This window comes from Porites lutea, chromosome 1 (assembly GCF_958299795.1).
Source record: "Porites lutea chromosome 1, jaPorLute2.1, whole genome shotgun sequence".
In the NCBI taxonomy this organism is placed as follows: Eukaryota; Metazoa; Cnidaria; class Anthozoa; order Scleractinia; family Poritidae; genus Porites; species Porites lutea.
In genome coordinates this window covers 6,118,420-6,137,090 of record NC_133201.1, presented here as the reverse complement: position 1 = coordinate 6,137,090, position 18,671 = coordinate 6,118,420, and the positions used below count along the sequence as shown (strand labels likewise).

The window sequence follows — 18,671 nt, the reverse complement described above, 5'->3', positions numbered from 1 at the left end:
AGAGCTTGAGGAAGTTTTGTTAGACCTGGAATCATTCCTGAACAACCGACCCCTTTGCCACATGGGAGAATAATTTGAAACACCCGTAATCACACCAAATCTACTGTTGCGTGGGCAACCAGCACCTTACCTCGAAGAAAATCGCGATGAGATGAGCGACAGGGAAGAGATGACCAGACGACCAAGATATTTGAAGACCCGCCGTTGGCTAAATGAGTACCTTCACGCCTTGCAGGAGCGTTTTAACTCTCGGCCCGAAGCGCGACATGGTACGACTTGGAAAAGGGTTCACTTGTACTGATAAAAGACACGACGAAGAACAAAGCAAAGTGGAAAATTGGCCGTATCATTAACCCAGTCGTTGGGAAAGTTCGGGATTGAGTTTGAAATACTCTATAAAGCTTGCTGCTGGAGATACGATGTTTTAAATCGGATTTCCAAAGAACCCAACCCACGTAATGCCCTCTGACCCAGACCAAGTAATCGGCTCCTGCCCGGACTAACCTTCATTTTATCAACCAATCAAACAAAGTCTCTTGCATTGTTTGACATTTTGATTTAATATTCTGTTTTTCTTAGAACCGTTGATCTGCTCTACAAGGCATGGCTGTCGCAATTTTTTCCGTCACCTTTTAAGCAAAAGGAACGATATTTTTCCGAATTTTTGCCTGTTGATCAGACGGGTGTTGACAAACCAAAGGACACCCAAGCTAGCGTGTGAGAACGTGTTGTTTCGTAACCAAAGTATTGTAAGGGTTTGTGTGGCGATTTTAGCAATCGTTGTAAAGGGTTCAAAAATACCAATAAAAATACATGAGAACTTCTTATGCTGTATGAGTCCTGTCTTATTTCATTTATGGTGTGCTGTTAGCATTTTGGGCCTTACTAAGACACGCAAAAATCTTGCTGAAACGGCAAAAATAAACTGCAGAAATAACCAAGGAAGCAAGGTAAGAAGTTCCACTCATAAATACACTCACTAAAATCCCCACACAAACCCTTATAATATTTCTGTTACTCAACAATGATTCTTACTCGTGAGCTTGGCATTCCTGCGGACAAAACGCAGTGATCTTTTCCGGTATCTTTTAAAGGGGCTTGAAAACTAGCAGCAAAATGCTTTTAATTTTGGGAACACGTTCGTTAAAAAATGCCCTGTTCACTCAAACACCTTGGACTCATGAAAGACATGTACACGCACCGCGATAGTTAAACCTTTCTTACATCGGCGTGCACATATTGTTTCTATGCTACACTGAAATAATTAAAAAACATAACAGAGTATAATCCTATAAATGACGTAACAATTTCTTTTATGAATGGCGTAATAGAACGTCGCAACTGATTATCAATCCCCTCTACAATATCTCATCAAAGATGTCCTGAAATGTTTGCGCCAGCTAGAACACAACGTTTGTCGAAGGAGGTGTTACACAAGGAATGATTCGAGGGCGTTTCGAAAAGTTAGCAATGGCTCTCGTACGTTCTTTAATCCGTAATGTACCTAAGTCCTTAGCAATCTTCAGCTGTTTATTATGCCGTAAAACACGTAGACTGCGAGCAGTCTCTCTTGTTCTTCAGATTTAGCGAGGTCATTTTCGTTTTGCTCGACGGACTAAAAAAAGAGAGACTGCTTGTAGTCTCTGAAAAACGATTTGCTACATTCAAATAAAAGCTTTACGGCCAGTAACACATTTCAAAAGATAACTAATCCACAATTTCATCCATAAATATAACTGAAAAGCAAACAGCTACTAGTATTTTCTGCGAAACACTTTAGTTGCCAAGTATCCCGTTGGACGCAAAATACAGCTTAGCCAATGATTAAGTTAGATTATTAAAACTACCATGTACAGAACACTGTTATATCACGCTTGTTGAAAATCATTTACACACCTCACCAAAGCGCTGCAAATGTTCTATAGGAAGTTAAACTTCTAGGCTGGAATGAAATTCTTAGAGAGACTTTAGCGTGAGGTTGCAAGAGTTATTTCCTTGTGTAACACTCCTTGTTAAATAACTCTTATCTATTTCCATAACTTTGGCGATTCAAGTTAGTTGCCCAGTTTCTCAAGTTCATCCACGTCATCAGCCTGCAAGAGCGTTATTTTCTTGCCAAAATGTTCTTCGATTTTCTTCATGATCGTCATAGACCGCTGACCATCAACGAAGTTGACGGCAATGCCGCTCTTGCCAAACCGGCCAGTCCTGCCGATCCTGTGCAAGTATGTTTCGAAATCCGGTTTACCCGTGGGCTCGACTGGCATATCGTAATTTATTACGACAGTAACCTATGGCAACAAAACAAAAAACAAAACAACATCGTATTACGAAGGGCCCGTTTACATGGAGGTAGGGGACCCCAGGTAGGTGGTGTAACCTGCTTAGGTGGGGTAACCCCTCTGTCCATATAATCTCTCATTTTAATTTGATCACATTTACATGTAAACAGGCCCTAAAGCCTCACTGGCGTCACTAAGGAATTGTGAGGGGGGGGGGGGGGGGGAGGCTATGTCACAAGGGAATTGCTCTGTTTGATCAATTCTGTGCTCAAGTCATTACTTAGTCCCTTAACCCTTTAAGCCCTAATATCCACATACAAATTCTTCAAACTGATCTCTATACATTTCCTTAAAGAATGTGTTGAGAGAATTTGTTAAAAGATCAAGGCATTTTCTCTTAGGTCTCTTTATTTTACTAGTTCTCTTAACCTAATCTCTTGACATTTATTTATTTATATGGATATCGTCAGGAGAAAATTGATGTTGGTCACCATTGGGACTTAAAGGGTTAACCCATACAAAAAATGCTCCTATGGAGTCACGAAGAGGATATCAAACAAATTTCATCAGGGAGCACTGAAAATAATAACCTTTTGGTAGTTCTGGCAGACATAGAATCAAAATTTGAAAACTGGCCCAATCACTATGGTCTAAAATAAGGTAAGTTAAGGAGCATATTACATACCATACATCCCTACCCTAATTTTCATGGAGTAACATACAGGACCTACCCGCACTCTTACTTGGCTCCTACTTACTATTTTATATCTAATGAGATTTATGTTTTTTACATTTTTCATTGCTGTTTAAAATTCTGGTACCTTACTGTGATTTCCGATGTCATTACATATTATGATTTTGTCATGCACAAACTCAAAATCCATGTTTTAATACTAGGGGGTGGGTCTTTGATTCTAATGGTGGCCAATGCGTACTTACTTGTTCCACATCGATGCCTCTGGCACTGACATTAGTTGTTATCAGCAGTTTCTCCTTGCCGTCGCGGAATCTGTTTAATACTGCTAGTCGCTGTTCCACTGTGATCTCGCCTGACAACAGCGCTACTGAATGACCATCCGCTGTCATCTTCTCTGCCAACCAAGAGGCGGCCTTCCGAGTCTGACATGACACAGGGATATACAAATGTAAAAGCATCCTGGGGTTACGAAAAATTTCCCAAAACAGCAACTAAAATTTAAGCCGCTTTGCAGTCGTTCCCTGGGGCGAGGAAGGATTTGGATGGGAATCAGGGGAAAGGCAAAAGGAAAAAGAAGGGGGAGGGAAGGAATTTATTTTAACACTTACGTGACAGAAAACGATACACTGTCCAATAGACACAACGCCATACATGTTAGAGAGGGCCTGGAACTTTTCCTCTTTGTCACGACACACCACATAGTACTGCTTGATATTGTCCAGGCTCTCCTCTTCCCGACGCAGCCGAATGATGATAGGGTCTGGTACTACTGTCTTAGCAAATTTCATCACCTCGTCGTCGTAGGTTGCAGAGAACAGAAGCATTTGGCAATCTTTAGGCAGGGTCCTAGAGAAGAGGAAATACATTATTTCTTAAGTTCAGTATTCGAATTGCAACTAAAGCGGGGGTAACAATGACAACCTGCCATGGGCTATCTGCCCTTGGAACCTGTCACACTAGTCTCTCAGTGGAGAATATTAAAGATCAAAAAAAGACAACTTAACCGAATGGAGTTCCTTCCAAGGAACAAAGAGGTGGGTGGGTGGAAGGAAGCAAACAAAAGGGAAAAGAGCGGTAAAGCTATTCAAAGCAAACCAGAGGGCAAACCTCTGTGGAAATAAGACAAATGCATTTGCACAATGTAATCATCTACTGGTCAACACAAAAACTCCCAGTAACTATGATTATTAATTTTATAATCTCATTAAAAGGACGTAACAGAGATCTTTTTGCCAGTTTCATCCGTAAGTATGACAAAAGGGAAGTAGCCTTACTTGTGTATTCTAATGGACTGATCCTGGTGTCCCTGTTGTGCTATCATGACATCAGCCTCATCTAAAACAAACATCTTGATTTTTTTGGGGTCCAGTGCTCGGTTGCGGAGAATCCAGTCTAGTAGAGTTCCGGGTGTAGCAAATATTATGTGATCTGTAACTTTCTGACCTCTTGACACTATAGAAAGGAGAAGGAGAGGGGATTAAGAACATTAGAGGCCGTTTATGGAATATACAATAATCATTTTCTTCACCGACAAAATAAAAACAATGCTAAGCCATATTTATGGGCCTTATTCAGGGTGAAAAAAAAGACGTAAGCTGTAGCTAGCCACAAGGTCATTATTTTCAACTAACACAGAAAAAAACCTTTTGTTGAGAAGGATTGATTACAGTTCCTCAGTAATAATTTTTTATGGTGCTTATACCAAACATTGAATTAAACCCCTTAAGGAAACCAATAGAGGAAAGGCTCAAGCTTTTTTTGACCACAGCCCCAAACAAGACCTAAGATGCTAAAAATATTGGCATTTTACTTTTTGTCTTAGTAAGTAAGACAAAAAATCCAAAATTTACACCCCTGAGCGAGACAGGATGGTATCCCCCCTTGAGGCCTACATGTATGTCTTGCACAATTATTTTTCCTGGCTCAAGTTTCTCACCTCTCTCCCCCCTCACTGCATAACCAATCTTGACCTCAGGGCAGAATTTGCCCATCTTTTCTGCCACTTGTCCTGTTTGTAGTGCAAGCTCATATGTAGGTGAAATACAGATAACCTTGATAAAAGTACAACAAATCAGTTCATTCCAACAATTCAGCTTGATGTAAACAAATTCATCATCTAACACTTCAAGTTTGTTCCTGATGTAACTCTTTCACTACAAGAGAGGAAGAAGGAATTTTTAAGTGCTTTCTACTTTTGAGTCTTAAGACGAAATCCTACAGTGTGACCAAACAATATTCAAATTACACCAATTATTAGCAGTAGACCAAAAGCAGTTTCTTTTTTTCTCAGTCTGTTGGGTGAACAAGCGAGACACAAAAATGATGCCATAAAGCTTACACCTTATTTTACAGTTTCACACTTTGCAAGTACCTCAACGAATCTGTTTTTTTTACAAGTTGTGCAGGAGGAAGGAACATACAAGAAGTAAAACAAAATAATACCTGAGGGTAGTTTTTTGTTGCATCTACTCTGCTAAGCATGGACAAAACAAATGCTGCAGTTTTTCCTGTTCCAGACTGTGATTGAGCTATCATATTGTTCGGTCTAACATCAAACAAAAAAGCAAACATTTATCCAACTGCCACTTGACACCCACCAAGACACCTTCCAAACATGTTGCGCCTTTGTAACATGGAGGGAAGGTCCGTGTCCCTCAATGACCCTGAAAACTACACTGTATAGTGGTTGGAACCTCAAATTTTGGTGGGTTCAACTGTGTTGCGCAGGTTTTGGGTGAAAGGCCAGGCCCAAGTTGTTTAAAAGTTGGATAGCGCTATCCACCGGGTAAATCACTATCCAATTGATACATGTTAAGTAAACCAATAAAATTGTGCTATCCAGTGGATAGTGTTATCTACCTTTTGAACAACTGGGACCAGATGAATAAAATTGCAATGCCTAGCCCCACCAGGTTGGGGGTTGAGGAGTGAGTTAATGTCTCATTCCCATAAAAAAATATTAATGATACCAGAAACACTTTTCAAGGACAAGTCAGAGGCCTTATGAGTAATGGAGCATGAAGAGGAGAGTCAAGGTAAGTACCCACGGAGAAAAGAAATTTATTCATGATTAATGTTTTATCTCGCTTAATATGGGCACACTGTATTATAATAATATTTCACATTAAATTATTCTGGTTATATGGTTTTACTAGTTCAGCAGTGTTGATTATGTGAAGACTGTGGACACTATTATAAAATTAATTCAAGGGATTAAACATGCAGTACATGTAACTCACGGATCAGCTAAGAGCATGGGTAGTGCTGTTTCCTGAATCTTGGATGGTTTGTTAAAACCCATATCATAGACACCACGACGGAGTTGTTCTGACCTGATAAAAAATACAACACAGATTATATTATTTTATGATAATCATAATAGTTACTGGCAATAGTCACTGATAAACCTTTGAAATTTAAAATCCTTTCATGTCAGGAGGAAAAAGAAATAGAATGTTGGTCAGTACTTACAGTGGTAATTCCTCAAATGACTTGACAGAGTACAAGGGTGAACTTGGGTCATTTTTCTGTACTTCAACCTCATTCTTGGTCTTAACAAGTTTACTTCTTAACACTTTCATCAAAAAAGAAGCATCTGCAAGGTCTGTAGCCTTAGTCTGCTCTGTGGAAGAAAGACAATGCCGGTATGGGGTTTTAGTATTGATAAAAGTATAAATAATGGTACTAAGGACTGAGTGGAATCCAATTCGGTCTGTAATCATAAAAGTGATTAACAAAATTGGACGACTGCATAGCGGGAGTCCGATTTGTTTAATCACGAGTATGATTACAGACCACATTGGATGACAGAAAGTTCTGTAACTAATTAATCATAAGTATAACAAAGTTTGTGAGATTTGGTCCTTTTTTAAAATTAAAACACAAGGAATTACGATAGCTTTTTCTAGAAGTTAAAAAAAAGCCACTTAGTGCGCGCGGCCGATGGCACGTACTGTCAAATTACTTAGGCATAACGCGTACTGTCCTATTACACTGTCCTGTTAGTGCTGAAATCAGGACAGTTGATAGCCAATCAGGACAGCTGATAGCTATGATTAGTATGAACATTAATATTATTACAAAATATGTCACTGAGCAATGAGCTTGCATTTTATTTGTACCATTATCCTCTTCTTCTGTATTAGCTTGCTTTTCCTCAGTTGGTTTAGTGGTACTCGTACTTGTGTTACTTAATTTCAACTTATCAACCTGCAAATAGTGAATAAAAATATGAAAGTCAAAAAGGGTGTCAGTAGAAGCCTGAGAAAAAAGCCAACATTTTGGGCCACCATCACTGTTTTCCATGTGGGGAATGAGTGCAGAAATTCCATACTGATGATGTGTCGCTACCCAGATATGGGCAATGCTTCTGATTTGTTATGCGGTGAGGGAAATTTGCATTAACCAATCAGAATCACTACACAAATCTGGTTAGTGAAATGCCATCAGTCTAGAGTTTCTGCCCTTGCTCCTCAGCGGGTCATTTCCTGGGAAAACCAGTGGTGGCATCACAAAATGTCATTGAATTTTTGGCTTTTTTCTCAGGTAAATCTCCCGACAATACTACTCTAAATGATCATTAGATCTCTTGCTTATTGTTCCTATCATGACACATTATATAACACAGCGTTTACACTCGGTGCCCAAATACGGTACTCACTGGGCACTAATGTGAATGCACCATTTTTCAAGTACCCACTGTAGAATTCGGGCACAGTGCTGGTGCCCAAGTATAAGGTCTCGACCTTGTTCTTGGGCACAAAAGTAGGCACTGGGTCCCTATCGGCACACAATTTTTGTAAGTTCCAGGCAGTACACTGCTTTGTTGTCACTACTAAGCTCATGTTTCAAAATGGAGTCTGACAAGGCGAAAAGGAGTAACTATGTATACAGTCACATATCAGGTATTTCAAGTGTGAACACAACACCACTTTGTGCCAGTGCCCAGGCACTGGTTTTTAAGCACTAAGCGTGGAAAGCCCCTAGGATGTAGTGAATGATGAAAAATTTGACATTTAAAACATAATTTAACACAAGTGAAAATCCTTGGGGGAGCCAGAATGTTTAATTTTTGAAAATGCCCACGATCAGAAGGAAGAGAAAGGGCATGCTTGCAATGACTAGGCCTTTAATACCAAAACCCTTGAAAAAAAAAATGATCGTTTTTCTTGGCCATCTCTGTGGTTAAAAAGCTGCATATGAGTTCCTGAACAAGGAGGCTTGTCCAAAATATCTTGCCTTATCAATGATTTTATTCACTACCACAAGGGAAGAAAAGTCTAAAAACCAGTGCATTTCCTATGAAATGAAAGTGAATATGAAGGTGTAATATCAACACACTCTTCTTTTTTCCCTGGATCGACATGTCAGCTTAAAACTCTGCATCAAAATGAAGCCATCATTCAACGGTTTGATGGGTGTTTATAAATTATACAACCAAAATTGGTTAAGATAACACACGAGCTACTAAATGAAAATTCATTAATTCGTCAAGCTAAAGCTTCAAAACTATTTCCAACAGTTATAAGCAGAGGACGCCGAAACGTACATGCGAAATCATTCGCACGTGTTTCAAAGAATGAAGCGTTATGGAATTCTAACCGCGGCGACAGTAACTTACTTCTCCAGAGATTTGCCGCTCTTGCTCATCAACTTCAGCCGCCCAGTCTTCATCAGCGGTAGTCATTGCTACAAGAAAATTTCGATCATGAACAGTGAAACGAAAGATATTCCGAAGACTAGCTGATCTTGAACACTGTGGTCTGTTTCCGGTGTTTTTGAAAGAGGCTTGGGATCTAGTAACACCAATCAATAAAATCCCGTGAAACCGCTGAGCGCTCCTTGAAAATCCTATTCCCTCGGGAAAATAGGAAAATGAAACGGACGTCTTGTCGGGTTGAAATTTCCTTGAATACTTTACATCAATTTTCAACGAAATACGCTTCCACCAGCTTTTTAGTTCTACAAATGCCCAAAAAGTTCCAGCAACGTTCTTCGGTAACAGATCGATAAATATCCGGGATATGCTCGGAAGTTGCTAAGCAAAGGATACAACGAGTATGGCGGCGGACATTTGACGATGTACCCAGCGAACGAACTCACAGAATCTGCAACGCAGAATAAACAAACGATTCCTCATTCGGTAAAAGCCAAAATGCCAGCTTCGTCTGGAGTGAGACGTATTAGTGGAGGTAAGAAAAATGTTAAGAAAATTCACTGTGCATTTCACGAAATCGTACATTAATTTCAGCTGGCCCCTAAAGGTGAAGATCACAGTAAAATAGTGGAAGAAATCAGAAAATGACACCCACCCTTTCTCGAATGTTGCAGGATCCCCCCTGGTGTAGCAGAAAATGTAGAGAGTTAGCAAAGATAACTTCCTTTGCTGCTTACTGCCGTATTTTGAATCCAGTAAAAAGGTCCAATTGGCCAGTTTTTGTATCAAACCTGTGGATTGGAGTCATTGTCACTTGTAATCTTCAACATTTTTGTTCAAATATTTTTATTGCAGAAAATTTTGGTGAACGTCCTTTATCACGTCATGGCGAAAGACCCACAAGCAGCAGATCTCTTGACAGTCCCTTGCAAACTGCAGCACAGTCACCCCAACAAAGGTCTCTGTATGATGGGGGAAGTAACCTTCAACGTCGAAGCTCAGAAGAGCTGATCTCTTCTCATGGTGCTGTCTTTGTTCCAAGGCCTCCGTCCAGACAAAAGACAGGTGGTCGCCCCAAATCAGCCAAAGGGCGGGTGCGTCCTAACTCCCATGTTGGAAGAGAAAGAAAAGTTTCAAGAGAGAGTTTGTCTGATGTTGGAGATCCAGTTTCCTGTTCCCCACCACTAAAACCACAGCTATCTTTTTCAAAGTACAAGCCCCTTCCTTCTATAGGCACAGAGCTTGTTCCCAAGACTGACAATTACCATTCTTTAAGTGAATTATCTCAAAGTAGAACAAGAACACAAACTGACAGCAATGATACTGATAATGTGATAACCTTGTCAAAAGCTACTGCAAGACTATCATTACGCTACTCCCTCCCTGATGAACCAACAGATGCAGAGCCAGAGAGACTTAATCTTGCCATAAAACTATTGGATGGTACTCGTCATGAGAGATGGTTTAGACCCACAGACACTCTAGGCGCAGTGATTGCATTTGCCGCATCAGTTACTAAGGACGAGCTTCCTCCCTGCCTCATTTGCACAAATGAGGTGCCCAGAAGAGTTTTTGATAATTTTTCTCTAAGTTTGTCACAAGCTGGGATAAACTCAAGAACAGTTGTCTATCTTGAAGACTTGGTACCATTAGATAACAATAGTAAATAACTAAACCCCTTCTTGTCATCATAGAGATTCCCATTCAATTCAACCACCCAAGGGCGATGGAAATCTGGTAAATTTTTTGAGGTGGTCTTATGAAGGGAGTGTTTGGATTAGCAGGGGTTTCAATAAGCACTGATGACAGACAAAATGCGTCGGTCATTTTTCTTAGAGAAGTCGGCTACTTTTCTCCCCAAAAGAAGAAGCAACTAGTGCTTATGATGTTGTAAACAAATGACATATCATAAAATCTGGCTACTTCAATTTATTATTATTGAAACCCCTGGATTAAGAAGGTTATAAGTTGGTGTTTTTGTTCATTTGGGCCAAAAAAAATATTGTCAAAATTATAAGGTGGTGATGAGGTAAAGTTTCCATTTTAGAGCTATGTTAACTTAACCTCCTGCATGGTAAACAGAAAGAAAATGAGGCAACCAAAAGTGCAGCTTTACTCTTGGACCTTGTACCTCAATACCCTGCGAGCAGAGGTTACTCCCTTGAATGGCTTTCAGCATTTAGGAGCCTTCAAGCCATTTGCATGGCATGTCAGTTACTTAGTTGGTTTGTTTATGCCCCAAAAGAAACATTTTTGTCAGGGTGTAAACAAACCATCTACACAACTGACATGCGACGCAAATGACTTGTCATAACCACTAAAAGCCATGCAAGAGAGAAACATCTGCTCAGTTTTTTTTTTCAAACATGTAAAAAGAGCCTTCAAAATACTGTTGAGCCTTTACTTTGAGTTCCAGTTTCGGCCCTTTTAAATACACAGGGCAACGAAGACAGATGTAGACTTCACAGATCGTTTTCTGTTTGTAGTTTGATCCTGTTAAAAGGATTTTTACTAAATGCTACTCTAGAAACAAGAAAAACACTTCTGGGATTCTTACTCAGGGCTGTCAAAAAGATTTCAAGTAGCAGGCTGATCTTAAATGAGTAGTGGGCGGCTTTGGAACTCGCACCAAAGGCACAAGTTCTGGAGGGTCCAGGCATCTAGGGACATTTTGAAATTTAGAGTCTTGGAAATGGCATTTCCAGGTCTTTTCAAGAGGTATTTTCCACTGTGGACGCCGTATGTTGCTTTGTCAGAATACATGCAAGACTGGGAAAAATGCCATCGAAATGTCCCAGATCTAAACTTGTTTAAATATGCGTTCAATGTCATTCAAAATTGGGAAACATATGCTTTACAATATTGCATTCGATGGTGCTTATTTTTTGTTAGCAGTTATGGTAGAAGAAGATGAAAGTATGTAGCCAGCTAAGGATGGCTAACTAGCCGGCAGTTTTGGCCGGCTACCAACCCTTATTGACAACCCCGTATTACTGAGGATGTGCTGGTCACTATTGCCCTTTAACAGTCCCAGACGTCTTTACAAAAGTCAAATTGGCCAAGTTTCCATCTCATTTCTAAAGTGGAGAATGTCCAGGTTGATGGCGTGACTCCATCATAAGTACATGATAAGCATATAGCAACGTGTGGAATACAAAATCAATTATATTATTTATTGGATAGCTCATGTAAATGTTGTAAAAAGTGTTCAAAACATGCATTTTATTTTGAGTGTACAGCTGTAGGTTGTATCTACATGTATACGTATAATTATTCACTTTATTCTTCTGTACATATTATTTATTGTTTTTAATTTATAGACTGCTTAGTTATCAGAATGTTTTTGTTACCCATAGTTTCATTTCCTCTGTTTCCTGAGCGGGACATAAGGCTGCAGTTATCAGAGTACATGTAGTTTAATTTATGTGAACTCAGAATGATTGTATAAAAGAGTGCGCAACATAGTATAACGGTCAATTCCCAGTTTTATTAATCTGCTACACAGCCGTTTTTAGTGTCATCACGCAACGGTCCTCCCCACAGTGGGGAGGAGCATTGCGTGACGACTCTAAAAACAGCTGTGTAGTAGACTATTTTTAGTGTAGTCACGCAACGCTTCTCCCCTCCTCCCCTCCCCGTTAGTGGGGAGGAGCGTTGCGTGATGACACTAAAAACGGCTGTGTAGCAGACTACAGTTTTATGGACCGCATGTATTTGTATTTGGATTCTTATAGGCCTAAGGAGGGGAGGGGTAAATTGGTAAAATTTTTTGATGGAATGCAGGAGGCATGACTGTCAGGTGTTTTGCATCACCCGGCGTTTCGGTTTTTGGAATTAATTAAAATTGAAAAAAGGAGCAGAATTTCCTTTAACAAGCTTGAACAAAACAACAGCACTGCAAAACCGAATGACACGTTTTGGGACATGTGGCTGCCTTCTCTTAGGGAGCACTAAGCGAGAAAAGCGAGAAACGCGAGAGTAGCCTGCGAGCAAGCTCTCCTATTGCGGCGAGTGAAACGAGTCTCGCGAGAACACGCGAGCGAGCGGCGAAGCCGCGAGGGGGTGCTCGCGCGTTCTCGCGAGGCTCACTTCGCTTGCCCAAATAGGAGAGCTTGCTCGTAGGCTAACGCGAGAGGGGAGTGATGGTCCCTTCTTCTCCACTTTCCATGTTTGCGAGTGACTGGGGACAAGGCAGGACAAGTGGGTAATTTGCCGGGACAAATCACCGAAAGCGGCCGTAGTAGCAAGGTATGCTTGGTGCCCAATGATTATCGCGAGGTTAGGCTCGTTTCTTAACACATAGAATACATTTTACATGCAAAGTTTGCTAAACCGGTTTTTTTTTTTTTACTTTTTGTTATCGGCAACAGCTGTTTTATTCGGCTAATTTACATAAGACAGTCCGACACTAAGTTGTGCCATAGCTGAGCCAACTTGTGTGTGTGGTTCAACATCCGTTTCTGTTAGGTTCCATTGGTTTTGCAGTTTTGCAGTGATAAGTTAGGTCCACAGGCTTGCTCTGAAATATATTTTATACCGGCAGAAATCTTCACCGATTTCCGTTTCTGGGCCTAGACCTTCCACGGTTATTTCAACTTTTAACTTGGACTAGTTAGGGAAAATTAATCGATTAGTAAAATTGCTAAATTTGAGAGTGATATTTCCTTGATATGTCCTAAGGGACGAAGATATAACTCGCGTAAAGTTGCGAAAATTTACAGAAAATATCCATCCCCCCCCCCCCTACGGAGGGCAACGGAAATTCCGAGGGGAGCGGGGGTCGAAAAGGAGGCAATTTCCGAGGGGGTGGGGGTCGCTTACAGAGGTTTTCTTCTACGGGGTCTGAGTAAGATCGGTGAGTTATTAATAAATAACAGCTTCTCTGTTGAGCAAGCTATCAGTTATTTTACTGTTTGGCCGGTGTTTCAAAACAAAAACATTAACCACAAAGGACTGCAACTTGGCAATTGGAACTTGGACTCTTGCCCCCCAGAAGACACGCTGTATGCCGTGATTCTGTGGGTGTTGAGAGTTCTAGGTCAGGGCTTAAATCAGAGTGCGCGGATATTTTTCACCAGAGTTTTCTGTGTTGTTACGCCATACTGACGAGCCCCAAAGAGGGCGAAACAGCTGTCTATGGCTACAATCCCGCTCTGTTTTGAGTTCTTTCGGTGTCGTGTTGATGTCTTGCAGAGTTAATTTTCACGTAGTACGATCAGCATTGCAGTATTCTGCTTGCAGAATTTAATATGTCTACGTTTCAAAGCAAGTATTATTATTTGCAATGATCACAACCTCGTCCCGAGGGCTTTTCCCTTAAAAAATGGGTGGGGCTGGGGACGAGGTTACAATGATTATCTTTTTTCTACGGTCGGCTAAATGCATTTTTCATCGCTTACGCGATAGTTTTCAGCTCATGAATAAATTTCCGGTTATAATTTGGTCGTGTTCTGAGGCTTCTTGTAACATGTTCTAACCGAAAACGAAGTAATGGAAGTTCACGTGGTGTTTAGTTTGAATGTGACTGGTTCTTTTGAAGATGAAATTATTCGTGTAGCGAGTAATAGGTGTAAGGTATCGCTTCTATGGTTGATTGCGTTCGAGGTACGAGAACGCAACCCCTAATTTGTGTTGGGTGTTCTGTGCATTATTGGGTCTCCTGTGGAATTAATAAGGTAGATTTTTTTGAGAATGCATTTTCGTCGTCGACACACATTTACCTCGCTTTGAGGCGCTTACTTACGATTTGCCTTACTTTGACGCGATAACTCATGTGGTGATTCTTGTGTCCGCGGCGTTCATCTTTCAAAGAGGTTTGCTAAGGTCTGATATTCTTCGTAAAGCGTTCATCTTTTAAAAAGTTTGCTGAATCTTCCTAAAGAGTACATCGATCTGTGTTTGCTGAATCGTCCAAAGCGTTCATCTTTCAGAAATTTGCTGTTAAAGTTTACTTTGGATTAAGCCTTCATATTTTTCAGCATCGGTTAGTCACTGTCTTTTGAAAATGTCTGCGACTCCTGGTGCATGCATCAAACCGGGTTTAGTTCGGCGGCCGTTGTACCACTAGACTGCGAGCAGTCTCCTATTTTTCTTTGCAAAGTTACTGTACGCGAAACCTAAGCACGCGAGCGGCAAAGCCGCGAGCCGCGAGAAACGAGGGCGTAAGTCCGAGAAGAAAAAATCTCATTCCCTTTAGTAATAATAACGTCTTGATTTGCAATCGTGCTGGATGAGATAAGAACTAGACGGATTTAAAAGAGAAAAGGCGGACTGCAAGCAGTCTATTGTACCACAAGGTTAATTTACCGAGTTGTGTAGCTCGGAGGCCAATGTGTCACAAAGTAAATCTACCGAGTTGTGAAGCTCGGCGGCGCCATTTGATCATGACTTGTGATATTTTCGGCACTGGACAAACGAACACTTTAACTCTATGTTAGTTATTAGCAAAAACTTATAAACCAGCCCACAGTAGCGCCACTCTCGAGTTACTGAAATCAACACGCTCGACCAAATTACTGGAAAAGTTATTGACGTGAGCCGGACACACGTGTGTAGCTCGGGCCCGTTGTGCCACAAAGTAAATCTACCAAGATGTGAAGCTCGGCGGCGCCATTTGATCATGACTTGTGATATTTTCGGCACTGGACAAACGAACACTTTAACTCTATGTTATTTATTAGCAAAAACTTATAAACCAGCCCACAGTAGCGCCACTCTCGAGTTACTGAAATCAACACGCTCGACCAAATTACTGGAAAAGTTATTGACGTGAGCCGGACACACGTGTGTAGCTCGGGCCCGTTGTGCCACAAAGTAAATCTACCAAGATGTGAAGCTCGGCGGCGCCATTTGATCATGACTTGTGATATTTTCGGCACTGGACAAACGAACACTTTAACTCTATGTTATTTATTAGCAAAAACTTATAAACCAGCCCACAGTAGCGCCACTCTCGAGGCACTGAAATCAACACGCTAGACCAAAAGTTATTGACGTGAGCCGCACACACATTCCATTGAAGGCTTTGACAGGGTTTGTGCGAAGTTTGAATTCAGATGTGAAAGCTTTTAAAACAGTAAATTCAATTTAACTCATTTTGTCAACAAGTTGATGATTGGATGCCCTTAGAAATAACAGAGAAAATTATCCGAAGAAATGTTTTTGAAGAAAGAAAAAGAATCCCGGGTTAAGCTCTAATCGGCCTTGGAGCAACTGCACCCTGTAATCGCGCCAGTAAAACAAAATGTTCTATTTCCACGCCCGACGAACTCTGGCCAATGTCCCCTCCGATTACAAGCACTTGAAACCGAACAATATGACATCTTTCCAAAACCTTCTTATAATGATAAACAGTTTAAATTGAGGTTTCGCAGTACGCAACCCTTACGTTCAAAATATGCCATAATCATATTTATCTATGGCAACCACCCTTCCCCCTCAACTGCTACCTGTAGGCCTAAAAAACATATCGAACGTACTCTCCTAAGCTCCGATTACTCCTAGTTATTAGCTAAGAACGTCCTTGACTAACTATTAGACACCGTATTCACATGAATGAAAAGATTTGTTCTCATTTTGTCCCGGAAAAAAATATCTTTCGCATAATAATATAGTGCAACAACATTTTTGAAAGAAATATTCTTTCCAAAGGGTACCTAATCAAGTTGAAAAATTAGGGAAATTCCAGGAGGTTGGGGGGGGGGGGGTATGATAAGTACCCCCTGAAATGGAAATTCCAGCGGGGTGGGGGTTCTAAAGCAAAATGCCCGTCCTTTGGGGGTGGGGGGTATGGATATTTTCTGAAACTACACATTGACAGGTCGTTAAGCACTTAAAGCATAAATTAAGGTGAAAAAAAAAGAAAATTGTACTGAATACGTTTAGATGAAACACAAATTTCTTCTGTCAATATCAGGTGTAATCTTAATAAGTCAACTATCTTAAATATGTCAACAAAAATTAAACTTAAAAGATCTTAACTAAAAAAAGAGTCCACACTACTACACTTCCTTTACACTTGCCTATAATTTTCTGTAAAACAGAGTGTGTCATTAATAAAGTCACGAGCCCCCCTGAGTGAATCCGTAACTGCCGCAATTCACCTCCTCCAGCTCGTAACTAAAGGCAGAAACTTTAATATACGAGAGTGCTAAATCAGTTAAATATGTTCTATTCAACATCCGTAATTTTACGTGTAAAAGATTCGTAGTTTCTTAACTATGTCGGCCCCGACATGTTTTGCAATGCCGTTAAAATGCAGTATCTAAAGATCAATTCTATTGGTGGGCTCTCGAAGTAGCCATCCCCCTCAATTAACCAATCAACTTGAGAGTTATCTGAAAAGTTCGAAAGTTGTTTTTGTGGACCTTTTGCCAGTAGTTTCGTCTATGGCAGTGTCAAGAAGATATGTTTTCGTCGTTTAGAAGATGAGAATTACTATTTGGGTGATTCCTTTGGTAAGTACCTCTTTTTATCGCGATCTAAGTGTCTCTTTTGATGGAATTATAAACCGATAGTGTAGTCTCAAAATACCGGTTTGCGATTGGTTGAATATTTTCTTGCGTAAGAAACCCAAAATTTTAAAGTTTGTTCAAAATAAGGGCAGAAGAGTTAAGAAAAATGTTTTTTGGCAGACAAAGCTAAACTAAGCCGGATTAAGGCAACAATCCCTTTACCGTAAATTAACGATAGAATTAGTTTTACTTGTACAGCCGTTTCCTGTTGTTTTTACGGATTGTTTACATCAAAATCTTTTGCTTTGCACGCGCCAATCACGATTTTTGGAAAAACGTCTTGAGCTTAAATCTTGAACAAGTTTATTTTGATCATCTTTTTTTCCTTTTTTCGACGACTGAAACTCGAACGTTTTTCAGAAACATGCCCATTAATTTTTTTTTCGTTTGTTAGGTTAAGCTAGGTTACATTTAAAGCGAGAAAATTCCGTATCAGTTTGATATGTTCTCCCAACTGTCACTGAACCGTGAGACCTACAGCTGACTCCCGATAACTCGAACCTCGCGCTAACTCGAACCAAAGTCGATTTCCCCTGGATTTCCTTCTTACATTTACTGTAATCTTACCCTCGATAACTCGAACATCCCACTAACTCGAAGTAATTTTTGATTCCCTTCAGATCATTTCTATACAATTTTACCCTCGATAACTCGAACCATGTTATAAGCGCGTGACAGGTCGGGAGAAAAACCGTGTACAGAAGTCCGAAACACTGAATTTATTTCAAAACAACCGAGTCAATTCTTTGTCTTTACTTTTTTGTCACTCCAGTTCAAATTTAGTGTCCATTCCTTATACTTTGTTGCTTAATTGCATTCCCTCCCCATCCATTTGCTTATTTCCTTACTTCCTGGAGGCTCGATTATCGTTTAGGAACATGGATAGGCTTGTACAATATTTTTGACTTGTCGGAGAATGGGCCGAGTATTCATGATGAGTTTTGGTCACCTCTTGTGAGCTGGAAAACCTACCTTGCATGTGACTTTTGTAAGAAAGTTATCAGTTTATACATACCTGCCAAAGGCCCCGGTTCTGCGGGGGAAATCCCGATTTTTCACGAAATTCCCCGTTTTTGAGGAGAGCTTCGAAACTGTAATGATCAACTTCCAGAAAAAATCAATTATCCATTCTGACGATTCTCTCAATCTTGGTCATGAATAAATGCCTTGAGAGATATCATCGTGTTATACCACTTGACTCTCCACATTGATGGCACAGCCTTAAATTATCCAATTTGTATTGCCTAGTCCCTAGGCTTCATTATTCCGAGAGGCTAACGCGTTTTGGGTCACGTGGTCCGCATCGGATGGCAGAATTTTGTGGGGGGGATCACTTTCTTGAGGAGCTTGGCCGCTAAGCTTAGAATAGTAACCGAGCCTTCCCATTTAGTTTCCAATGAACCGTTTGTATGCAATGTTCAACTGGTCGCAGAGGTTGTTAAGGGTTAACCCCTGAGAATAGTGATTAGGGTTAAGCACTGATCGATACTGATTAGGGTTAAGCACCGAGAATAGTGATTAGG

At 40.5% G+C, this 18,671-nt stretch overlaps 3 protein-coding genes across 3 annotated transcripts in view; 2 read left to right on the top strand and 1 right to left on the bottom strand.

Moving 5' to 3' along the window:
• Positions 1-541: 541 nt before the first annotated feature.
• The window catches only part of LOC140943727 (ATP-dependent RNA helicase DDX19A-like), a 112,161-nt gene continuing 94,031 nt past the window's right edge, over positions 542-18,671 (bottom strand). The window contains exons 2-11 of the mRNA XM_073392841.1: positions 8,600-8,667; positions 7,101-7,188; positions 6,451-6,601; positions 6,219-6,311; positions 5,422-5,524; positions 4,916-5,030; positions 4,254-4,431; positions 3,588-3,825; positions 3,222-3,401; positions 542-2,291 (exon numbers count right to left, since the gene is read on the bottom strand). Coding sequence (XP_073248942.1) covers positions 2,055-2,291; positions 3,222-3,401; positions 3,588-3,825; positions 4,254-4,431; positions 4,916-5,030; positions 5,422-5,524; positions 6,219-6,311; positions 6,451-6,601; positions 7,101-7,188; positions 8,600-8,665 — 1,449 coding nt within the window. The 5' untranslated portion in view covers positions 8,666-8,667 and the 3' untranslated portion in view covers positions 542-2,054. The remainder of the gene's footprint in view (positions 2,292-3,221; positions 3,402-3,587; positions 3,826-4,253; positions 4,432-4,915; positions 5,031-5,421; positions 5,525-6,218; positions 6,312-6,450; positions 6,602-7,100; positions 7,189-8,599; positions 8,668-18,671) is intronic.
• Positions 8,939-10,381, top strand: LOC140943749 (UBX domain-containing protein 10-like). Its single transcript, XM_073392861.1, has 2 exons — positions 8,939-9,170; positions 9,491-10,381. The coding sequence occupies exons 1-2, from the start codon at positions 9,059-9,061 to the stop codon at positions 10,303-10,305; spliced, it is 927 nt and encodes a 308-aa protein (XP_073248962.1). The 5' UTR covers positions 8,939-9,058; the 3' UTR covers positions 10,306-10,381.
• The window catches only part of LOC140943704 (uncharacterized), an 11,659-nt gene continuing 9,899 nt past the window's right edge, over positions 16,912-18,671 (top strand). Inside the window, exon 1 of the mRNA XM_073392820.1 lies at positions 16,912-17,091. Coding sequence (XP_073248921.1) covers positions 17,062-17,091 — 30 coding nt within the window. The 5' untranslated portion in view covers positions 16,912-17,061. The remainder of the gene's footprint in view (positions 17,092-18,671) is intronic.

Coding starts and splice junctions, on each gene's coding strand:
- LOC140943749 (XM_073392861.1), top strand. CDS start 9,059: ATGTACCCAGCGAACGAACTCACAGAATCTGCAACGCAGAATAAACAA. Junction 9,171..9,490: donor AGTGAGACGTATTAGTGGAG/GTAAGAAAAATG, acceptor TTTTTATTGCAG/AAAATTTTGGTGAACGTCCT.